Source organism: Lissotriton helveticus, chromosome 4_1 (genome assembly GCF_964261635.1).
Source record: "Lissotriton helveticus chromosome 4_1, aLisHel1.1, whole genome shotgun sequence".
Lineage (NCBI taxonomy): Eukaryota > Metazoa > Chordata > Amphibia > Caudata > Salamandridae > Lissotriton > Lissotriton helveticus.
The window spans coordinates 1313416184-1313427467 of NC_136063.1; the positions used below are offsets into that span (position 1 = coordinate 1313416184).

The window sequence follows — 11284 nt, forward strand, 5'->3', positions numbered from 1 at the left end:
GGCGTAAAAACAGGACTGAATGAGGTACCTACGCATGCAGGGGACATGTGGAGATATACGAATAAATGTAAAAAGTCTCATCTGAAAAGAGGTCTTAAATAAACACAATTCCCAGCAAACATTCCGATCTGTACGCCTATGAATGCAAGGCTGCGGGACTGGCGGTCTCACAGGCATTTATTTCCTCGTCAGATAACGGTCTGGGGCTGTGAGCGGCTCTTACCCACGGTGGACTTGCAGGCCTCGCAGAAGGTGTCGTCGGTGAAGCGCTCCATCAGGCTGGTCTTGCCCACCCCGCGCGAGCCGATGATGATGGCCTGCAGCTTGAAGTCGGCCGGTCGAGGCGGCTGCTTTCGTGCCCGGCGGGCCTGAGCGCTGCCCGGTGCCGGTGAGCCCCCGGCGCTGCCCCCTGCTCCCCTCCGCTGCAGCCCGGCCCGGGAGTCCATGGCCACATGCGGCGACCCCGCTCACGACGGCCCCTGCCGAGAGCACCGGGAGGGACCTCCGCGTCTCCCGCAATGATGCCCCGCCGCTGCCTGGACGCGGTGCGGACTGTGCAACCAGCCAGAGTCAGACAAGGAGAGCGAGCCGCAGAGCAAGAGTGGGCGGCGGGAGCAGCAGAGCCGTCGCGGCTCCCTCTACAGGCTGGAAGACCTCGGCCTACACAGAACACAAAGAAAGGCCTTCCTCTGGTACCTTCAACTTTTTGAAGATGTAAATACAACTTGTACCCCTCTCCTGGCAGCCACCGTAGTACCCTGTACACACATCACCCCTAAGAGATATCGGAAGCAGGAGTCAACATTTACTGCCAGAGTGTCTGTCTTTGATTCGACGACATCAAGTTTTCTATCATTCATTTCTCCTTTTCCAGTGTGCCATGGTCACTTCGTCATAAGGTAATCAGAGGTCTATGAGTCAGGATGAGGAAGTATGTCACTAATGAGTCCCATGTGAGACAATGGAGACCACTGCCTACAGTGATGCACTGCTAATGACAACTAGTGCCTATTGTATGCTTCAACACTCTTTACTGTTTTTTAATCTTATCGTGACAGGTTTTCAATAATTATTAATCAACAAGACATTAAAATATGTACATTGCGCTTTTCTATCACAGTACAAAACTTATAATACATTCACATTCCAACTGAATGTTCCCATATTTCATTCAGTTACCATGAATTGAATTTATACAAGCGGATTGTAACAACCTGAAAAATATCAGAGCTACCAATGCATTTTGGGTTCCTCCGAACCCTTCTTCAGGGATGTACATAAAGTTTAATGTAGAACAGTTATTCGCTGCGTCTTTTCCTCTCCAGGCCTACAACGCAATGTTAGACAATCGATAAATAAATGTCCAGAATCACCTGGATGAATACATTATAAGTTTTGTACTGTGATAGAAAAGCGCAGTGTACATATTTTGATGTCTTGTTGATTAATAATTGTTGAAAAACTGTCACGATAATAGTAAAAAACAGTAAAGAGTGTTGAAGCATACAATAGGCACTAGTTGTCATTAGCAGTGCATCACATAGGCAGTGGTCTCCATTGTCTCACATGGTCTATAGTTCTGAGGGTTGTTTTGGGCTACAACCCTCATACGTGACAGCACGCAGCATTTGTTTAAATTTGTTTATATTAATCTAGAGTTGAAACATAGGATTACACAGGTGTGCAGGCCCACCACTTTTGAACGAATGAGTCCCAGGCACACTTGTCTAGGCGCTTGTCCACTGGTGGCATGAGGAGCCTGACTAGTGCCTCTGAGGGAAGCTTAGATGAATCATTTTACATTCTGCCCTGATGGCCTTGGTGCTGGACCTCAAATATCGTTTGTCTTCTCCATGAGCCTACAACAACCTTGGTGTAATTCTAAGGTGTTTGCAGCAAAAAGACATTAGTTACTCTGAGAAATTTTGACTCTGAAAAGGGAGACCCGTTGTCTTTTCTTAGTTTCTTTATCCCGGCTTGGGTGGCCATGTCCTCTAGTTTCAGGGTTAGCTCTTTGCCAGTTGTGGAATTTACAATCTCTTACTATGGATACCTTGAATAATCATCGATTATTATACGCACATAGGCGCATATGTAGGTAGGCTTTTGCGAATCGCAAACACCGTAATTCGCAGAATTACTGATGTTTGCGAACGCAAAAGTGTGTATTGCTATGTAGGTAACAAAAGTGCAATGCAAAATTGCTAATCGCAGAATTTGTGATTAGCAATTTTGCGAGAAACGGTTTCTGCAAATTATTTTGCAAAATCGCAATCTGCGTTACAGAAATAGCGAAAATCGCAAATACCGTCACGCGTTATGCGAATTCGTAATTTCCAATGAAGCAAAAAATCGCAAATTGCGAATTTCCCTAAAATCGCAATTTTGCACTTCTCAATTACCACCAACTCTGAGCAGGTGGTAACCAGATGCAACCTATATAATGTGGCCCATAATGCCTCAGTGGCTTCTCAAATTGGCTAGGCTTTATGTTATAGCCAGGAGGCTGCGCATTCGACAGGCTGAAGAGGGAAGGAGACGCCAGGAGAGGATCTACAGGACACCCTCTTCCAACGCACTGAGGAGGACATCCTTGTGCAGTACAGGCTTCATCCTGAAAGTATCCTGGAGCTGATAGAGGAGCTGACACCCATGCTTGAGCACCCTACATACAGGGCCCACACCATTCCCACACACATACAGGTGTTGTGCTCACTGCACCTCCTAGCGTCAGGGAGTTTCCAGGGTGTAATTGCCACAGTGGGAGGGGTGTCCCAGAGCGCACTCTCACGTTTTTTCCATGCTTTTCTCAATGCTATGATGCAGAGGATGCACAACCACATTACATTTCCAAGCACACAGCAGGAACTTGACCAAACAAAACAGGATTTTAATCAAATTGCCCAATTTCCCTACATGATTGGCTGTGTAGATGGAAAACATGTCGCACTGTCCCCCCCATCACACAATGAGTATGTTTTCAGAAACAGAAAATCATACCATTCAATTAACATCCAGGTAGTCTGCAATGCTAAAAATTTCATCACTGATATTGTGTCCAAATTTCCAGGGAGCACTCATGATTCCTTCATTTGTAGACACTGGGCTTTACATCGTAGACTTTCAAATGGCGATTTTGGAGAGGGATACCTGCTAGGTAATTACATGGCACACATAAACAGTAGTATGAAATGTTGAAACTGTGGACATCTCACTGGCATTCACCATTCTTCTTTCATGCAGGAGGCAGTGCATATGCTGTGCGTGACTATATACTCACACCCTACCTGAATCCAACCACAGCTGCTGAGCGGAGGTACAACACTGCCCACAGAGCCACAAGAGCCACCATAGAGAGAACCTTCAGAATCCTGAAAAGCCGTTTCCACTGTCTCCACAAAAGTGGAGGCACTCTACAGTACAGTACAGAAACATGTTGCAAGATAGTGGTGGCCTGCGCTATGCTACATAATATTGCCATCAAGAAGGGCACCCCAGTGGATCTGACTGACTCCGACACATCCGATGAGGAGGAACCAGCCCCCCAACGCAGACGTGCAGGAGGAGCTGGGGCAGCCGCAGGGCGAATGTGACGTGATGACATTACACAAAACTATTCTAGGTAAGAGAATTAACCACAAAGACCAAGGTATTTGTTCAAAAAAAGTTTTAATTCCTTAGATGCAGGATATGCTATGTCACTCAGTTTGACTGTAAGTCAGAAAGGTGCACGTGTTAATGTCCACACAGTGATCAAATGTCAGTAACTTAAGTCATCAAGGGATTTGTTTCTCCACAACCTCCCATTGAGCATTCTGCCCCTTCACCTTCGACGTGAACGCCCTGATGCACCCCCATCAGCCTGTTCAGTATTGTCTGTCTGGTTGTCCACACCTCTGCCCTGACAGCCACTCCTGCGCCTTTCAGCTGGTATTGGTGGAGTAGGTGTGCTTCGGCTCGACTGGCCATCTGTGTCAATGCTACCTGGCGTAGCAATCCCCCCAGTTACAGCAGCACGCAGCTGATCCAGTGAATGGGTCACCTGAACCAGGCTCCTAGCAACATCCTGACAGCAGTGTGACATTTCGTGTTGCTTTTTTTTTTTTTTTTTTTAATTTTTTTATTGTTAGCAGGCAGACGGAGAGAACAACAAACAGTAAACAGCAAATCCAAGAAAAAGTAATAATTGTACATAAAACACAATACATATATATGGTGGGTATCATATAGAGCGAATACAAAATCAAATCAGTGCTGTAATCGGAAAAGGGAAAAAAAAAGAAAGAAAAGACAAGCGAGAGAAGAAGAGATAAGGGCAGATACAGATGTAGAGAGGAGCAATATCATGTTAACAATCTCAGAGCACCGTAATGATTATCAAATAACATAGTCTTTTCATGAGTATAACATCAGCGTTCAATGAAAGTTCCCCAGTTTTTTTCATATTTTTTCATTGCCTTTATGCCCCTAATGTTTGCCAAAGCGAGCTCCATTGAGTGTATTTCGGTTACTAATGCCCACCAGTCCCAGATCTTAGGTGTTTCTGGGCTGACCCAAGCTCTAGCCAGAGTTAGTTTAGCACAGGATATTAATATTGTGATCAAGGCAGCTTGTGGGAGTGGGGCTGAGTAAGTATCTAATAAGACAGACGCAGCTGTTAGCGTGGGTATCTGGATCTGCTTCATGTTCAAAACTTTTTCAATTTCGCCCCAAAAAGTTTTCAACTTCGGGCATGAAAACAGCATATGTACCAGATCTGCTGCTTCAGTAAAACATTTAGGACATTTAGTGCGGTCGCTAAAAGTATTGTTGGAAGACCATTTAGAGATTCTTTCAGGGGTATAATATAGCATGCATGTTGTTCTAAATTGTTGAAGTCTTAAGCTGGATGATCGTACTCGTTTGTTGATATTCATAAAGGAGCTTGTTATCTGTTTAGGAGTTATATTTATTCCCAATACTCTACTCCATTTATCCGCAAGCTTACTGCAGTCATTGGGTTTGATAGCAGTGAGGGTTCTATATGACTCACTTATGACAGATTTATTTTTGGATGAGTGTAGGCAGGTCCAGATATCCCGCTCAGGAGCTTCCAGAATTTGTTTTTTGTTGATCAGATAGTCATGTATCTGTAAAAATTTGTATCTCATATTTTCAGATAAATTGTATAGTTGCTTAAGAGTGTTAAAATCCATGAAACCCTGAGTGTTGTATAAATCTCCTAGAGTAATAATACCTAATCTGGACCATCCATGGACTGTGTTATCATTGAAGATATTTGGGAGACCAGGGTTTCCCCAAAGTGGTAGCTCAGAGTGAAAAAAATTAGTATCACAAAAAGAAAGAATATTGCCCCATATCTTTGTTATATCTCTAGCTGTCTTAAATTTAATTCTTTTGAAGTAATTAGGATCGTTAGTTCTATATAAAAATAAGTTTGAATCAGATTTTAGCATAAAATAATGAAAGAATAAAGCCCTTCCTTCATTGAGTAAAGAGCGTATACGATTGATGAAGGCAGACCAAAAGTATAATTTAAAGTCCGGGAAATTAAGCCCGCCATCATGTATATCGTTCTTCATGAGATTTAGTGATCTTCTTGCCTTTTTATACCCCCATATAAAACTGCTAAGTATACCATCCAGTTTCTTAAAAAATTGATTATTTAATGCTAGTGGTATAGAGCGAAATAGATATACATATTTAGGTAATACCTTCATTTTTATCAAATTTATTCTGCCAATTATATTCAAAGGTAGCCTATGCCACTTTTTTAATAATACGCTAGTGGATTTAAGTAATTCATCATAGTTTATTTTATTGATGTCTTGTACTTTAGCTGTTATTCTTATTCCCAGATAGGTGGCTACTTTGCATATCTCGGGCACTATCACAGGTGGGGCATAGTTGACTATTATTTGCGTTTTTTGTAAATTTAGTTTATAGCCCGCTACCTTGCCGTATTTTTCAGCTTCTAAAATGATTCCTTTTTGAGCCTCTACAACATCTTCCGTGTAAACCGCTATGTCGTCAGCGTATGCTGTTATTTTTAATTCTTGATGTCCTGATTTAAAGGGTATTATCTGGGTTTGAGATTGGAGGGCTAACAAAAAGGGTTCCAAAGAGAGTGCAAATAATAGAGGTGAGAGAGGACAGCCCTGTCGAGTTCCTCGTAAGATCCTGAAATCTGAAGATACCAGCCCCCCATAGCTAGCAAAAGCAGTTGGTTTGTCATACAGTGCCTTAATACATTTCAGAAATTCCCCACCAAATCCTAATTTAGACAGTGTGCACCATAAAAAATCCCACCCCACTCGGTCAAAAGCTTTTTCAGCATCTAACAGGATCATGCCGAGTGGGGTGGCATCCGTCTCTGCAACATCAAATGCTGTAATGGCCGTGTTAACATGTATGGTGGTGTCTCTCCCAGTGATGAAGCCATGTTGCTGTGGATGGATAATCATGGGCATGATGGGAGCCAGTCTTAGAGCTTTCAGCTGGTATTGGTGGAGTAGGTGTGCTTCGGCTCGACTGGCCATCTGTGTCAATGCTACCTGGCGTAGCAATCCCCCCAGTTACAGCAGCACGCAGCTGATCCAGTGAATGGGTCACCTGCACCAGGCTCCTAGCAACATCCTGACAGCAGTGTGACATTTCGTGTTGCATGCTCACTGTTCTTCTGCAAAGCATGGAAATGGCTGTAGATTAACGGCTCACAGCCCTTGCAAATTGGTCCAGCCGTGTAGATAGACGTCGTTGATCCCTGTGCTGGGCTTGCCGTGCAATCCTGGCTTCATTTAAATGTGCCTCTGTTGCTGTTGCGATTTGTTTTATATTTACTCTCATCTCTGCCATGTGTCGATTGTGTTGCGCCATCTGACGCTTGATTGATGCAATTCCTTTGCTTTGTAGGCGCTGCAGGTGCAACATTTGGCCTTCCAGCCCAGCAAACACAGACTTAGTACCTGTTGTGGCACTGCAGGTGTTGTTCCGTGCCCCCTGTCTGCCTCCACTGCCAGTCGTGTGGGATGTTGGTGTTTGTGACCTTGCCTGAGCTGTGCTAGGTGAAGCCTCCGCCTGTGTCTCGTCCTCCATATCTGTGGACCCATATTGCATTTGTACTAATGCTGGTACTGTTTTGCGCCGTTTTGAAAGCACAGTAGGTGTGTCAGTGGTGGCACCCTGCCTCTCCTGGCCTGCATGCTCCTCTGCTGGAGGTGACTCTCCCAGTGCAGTAACAGTGTCCTGTGTTGTTGGTCCATCTGCAAAAAAAAAAATTCACACATGAGTTGTGTGTAAATGTTTTTTTTTTTCATCAATTACGTTTTTTCACTACACTATTTAAATGCCTGCTGGTCTACATTGTGCAATTTGCATTTACCTATTGGGGATGTTCCCTATATGCCCTATGTATGTGTATCTGCACATATTTACATGACATGGGACTACATTTCCCAAGATGCTTCACTGGGTATTACTATGTACATGGACCGGATTACTTATCATGCATGTGGATTTTGGAGTTTGGGTGGCATGGGAATGCATTGGGTGATTTTGGCATGCATCTTACCTTCTGTGTTGTCTCTGTTTTCGGAGCTGTCCAAGACAGCTACGCCCGTCACTGCCTCAGGCATTAAGGTTGCCTCCACCAACTCCTCCATGGGTGTCGGCTCAGGTGTAGTGGAGCTCCCACCTCCAGTTAGTTTGGCTTCTGCCAATCTCGTGGCCACCCTTTCTTCAGATCTTTGCCTCATGTCGTACCACCGCTTCCTGAGGTCATCGGTGGTACGGTGAGTGACTCCAATAGCATTCACCTTCTCCTGTATATCTGCCCAAATTCTCCTCTTCCTGGCTTCAGGCACACGTAGTGAGGCTTTTCCAAAGATAAGGTCATGTTGTCTCACCACCTCTTCTGTTAAAACCGCCAACTCCCTCTCAGAGAATTTCTGCTTCCTTTTTCTGCCTTGTTCCTCTGCCTGTTTCTCTCCTCCTTGCTTTTCTGAACCCTGGGATTCCATTTTGCAGTGTTTCCAGTCAGAGCCAAATCACCACTCCCTCCACTCTGTCTCTCAGCCAGCAACTGCCTCTGGAACAGGTGCAGACAATTAGGTGCAGCATGCAGACTCTCACTTCCTGGTTGTGATGTCATCAATCTGCACCTGAATTGCTCTTTCCCGTTTTTGCTATTCCTTAATAGCGAATTCGCTAATAAGGAATTGCTATTTGAGTAATCACATAAATATTCTGCGAATTTTTGAGAATCGCAAAATATTAGCGATTTTTTTTACCTACATTCGATTTTGCGATTCGGAAAGTGCGATTCGCCGAAAATCGCATTTTCCGAATCGAAAAATCAGATTTACCTACATATGCCCTATAGTGTCCATCAGGTAAACTACAGATGTCTGCACTTCCTCTCACCTACAGGTGTGAAGGGATATCCTCCGTCATTTCAGGAGCTGGAGAATCAACTACATTGGACACCATACTGTGAGGACATGCTGTCAAGCTGCATTCTACCATCTCATGTAATAAGGGAACCAGACTTTCCCTGGGAGCCAGATTTTGGTTGTAATAATCTCTCACGTTCCATCAAGGGCCAGTTAAACTGCTTTTGTAGAGAAAGCTCGATGTTTTAGAAGACAGGTCTCCTTAAGAAGACAACCTTCTGAAGTCAGGCCTACCTCATCTCTTACATTAGATAACAACAGTAGGATTTGCTGGCTTCCAGTGAACCGGGTGACAAGTCGGACATCAGTGACCTCCTCTGCTCATTATGGGTTGCACGAATGACTAGCTACAGTCTTCATTCACTGTGGCATAACAACTGTTTTCTAGGGTCCTCAGCAGCAGGCAAGATCACTCTATGATCAGGCAGCGAGCATGGTATTTGAAAGTGGGATATGCAAATGTTTCTGTTAAATGTCCTTACAGTGACTATCACCTCAAAGTTATTTTCACTGTAGCAAGGCTGGCTGTTCCATCGGAAAACACTGGGATGAAATATTAAATACTAATACTGTGTCTCGTGAATGGGATGAGCTAGAAGAATAATCAACCAACTATTTGTAATACTTACCAAAAATCTAATTAAATGGTGAAGTTGGATTTTTTTCTATTACAGAAAAGTAACTTTTAGGAATCAAAATCTGTATTTTTCTCTCCCACTTCTGCCAGCATTTGACTAGAAATGAATGAGGTGTGAACTTGCTCCCAGGACAAAACAATAGGCTGACCTTAAAGGGCAGAATTGACCCACCTGAACCTGACAGATAATGCAGGGTGGAGCTTTGAGGATCCCTTTTCACATTAAAGTGGGAAATCCTGCTTGAATGTCACCACCTGCTAGATAGGTCTGCTAGTTTTTTCATATGACACAGGGTGCACCTCAAAGGAGCTCCCCTCCACAGTCAAATGTTAAGTGCCCCATGGACATGGCCTTTCTTTTATCCTCGCTACCAGGAAGGCCTCATTCACAGTGGGACTGTTTTTGGCCTTACAGTGTTAAAGCAGGGATGTAGCCACATAAGGGCATTTGAGGGCTGGGCCAACCTCTATTAAAGTGTGCCCCCAAATGAGCCAGGCAGTTGGCACAGCACTTACAAAAGCTCGGTTGATCAAAGCAAACTGCATTTACATTTGAATGCAGCACCCCAAAATAACAATGATGGACTTCAGAAAGTGAATGAGCAATAAAAATGCCTTTACATTTTGTTTTTATCATTTCACATTTGCTGTGCATTCAAAGACAGAGGTCAAATGTCAGTTTATGTCTTCTGGCAAACTGATTGTTATCCTGTCAACATGGAGGTGTTTCCCTTTCTTTATCTGACTGCAAAGTAAGAGGATTTTGTAAAGTAAACTATGTGATAATCTCAATGGTGTACAGGGAGTGCAAAATGAAAGATTGTAGAATGTCAATTTATTTTCTAGCACACATCAACATTTAAATACCTGTAAATGGACTGTACAACAATTTCAAAATATATCAGCACAACTGAAGCTTATTATGTTTTATAACTCTGAAGTCTGATGGAAACACATATTTTATTAGGATCAATACCAATCATGGTGAGGCGCAAATGATAGTTTATTGTATTGTGTTGCAGCATATGCATAGTGTTTACTAACAGGCAACAAGCTAGCCCATGTAAGTGTGTGGTTGGAAGGGTGTTGCCTTTGTTTTGTGATTCTACATGAGAAGCGTTTCCCTGCCATGCATGGTGAGGTGCAATTATCATGTTAATTGGACTCAGCATTCAGCAGTGTGGGGGATGATGAGGTATGAGAGACACAGAAGCACAGTATATGTTTTTTCAGTACGCTAGCAGCTTTGAACAGCTCTGCAGATCCCTTTATGGTATTTCTTATGATTATTGTCTGCCTATCTGGTTACTGCAATGGGTTGTTCAATCAGAAATGTGTCAATAATTGTGGGCCTGAGCTGGCATGGCTGGAGTGAGAGAGAGGTGGAGAGATCTTCTGGGATGGATGGGCATTGTTAATATCATCCCATATCTAAGTGTCGTTGTGAGATGTAAAGAAGCAGCCATAGTGAATAAGTATTTGGGACCTTCTTGACTAGATTAAAGTCCTCTGATTGGCTAGCAGTGTGTGACAGATTTCTTCTTTTATTCCATGGCTGTTCTTTGGTGATGGCCGGTTTATTGGCTGCACCGTACTCGTGATGGAAGAACTCTTGCAACAGATATGTCGTATGTGTATGTAAGAGGTGTAAGTTACAGTTTACTGTTGATTGCTGAGTGTTATGGTGTTCGTATAAGTGTGTGTCAGAAATACGATATCTGATATGACATAACTATATTATTATACGACCAACCATAAATCAGCCCTCTTTAACTTACCTGCCAACTGACAGTAGTTTGCTGGTTGGGTTGTTTCCATTCTGAGGATTGTATGTTCAAGATTGAGTATGAGGGTGCACTTGTGTGTCTGTATTCTGTTGCTGGGATATGGAGTGGTGTAGTTGTCTTGAAAATATCCATGTTTTCAACTGTCTTCTGAAGTGTACATGTTCCAGGATGCTTTGAATGAATGCTGGTAGTGATTTGCAGAGCTTGGTGGCTTGTACTGAGAAAGCAGTGCCTCCTACAGATTTCTTATGGTAAGATGATGTGATGAGAAGTAGTGCAAGCCTGCAGTGCAGTGTCCCATTCTGTTTGTATTGCTTGATTTTAACTTGTAGGTATAGCGGTCCTTTTTTCTTGAGAGAGTCTGTGGACAATGCAAATTGTCTTGAAAATTGCTCTTCTAGCTATAGGTA

At 43.4% G+C, this 11284-nt stretch overlaps 1 protein-coding gene and 1 long non-coding RNA gene across 3 annotated transcripts in view; one reads left to right on the plus strand and one right to left on the minus strand.

Moving 5' to 3' along the window:
* RAB12 (RAB12, member RAS oncogene family) overlaps positions 1-446 on the minus strand; it is a 170512-nt gene extending 170066 nt beyond the window's left edge. For both annotated transcript variants that reach the window (XR_013610594.1, XM_078687881.1), the window contains exon 1: positions 224-446. Coding sequence is in view for 1 of the 2 variants with exons in the window: in XM_078687881.1 (XP_078544007.1) it covers positions 224-446 (223 nt within the window). In the remaining variant the exon portion in view is untranslated. The remainder of the gene's footprint in view (positions 1-223) is intronic.
* A 116-nt stretch (positions 447-562) lies between these two features.
* Positions 563-7286, plus strand: LOC144829098 (uncharacterized). The gene is made up of 3 exons (XR_013610595.1): positions 563-899; positions 3244-3622; positions 6913-7286. It is a non-coding gene; the product is annotated as an uncharacterized LOC144829098 (long non-coding RNA).
* Positions 7287-11284: the final 3998 nt, after the last annotated feature.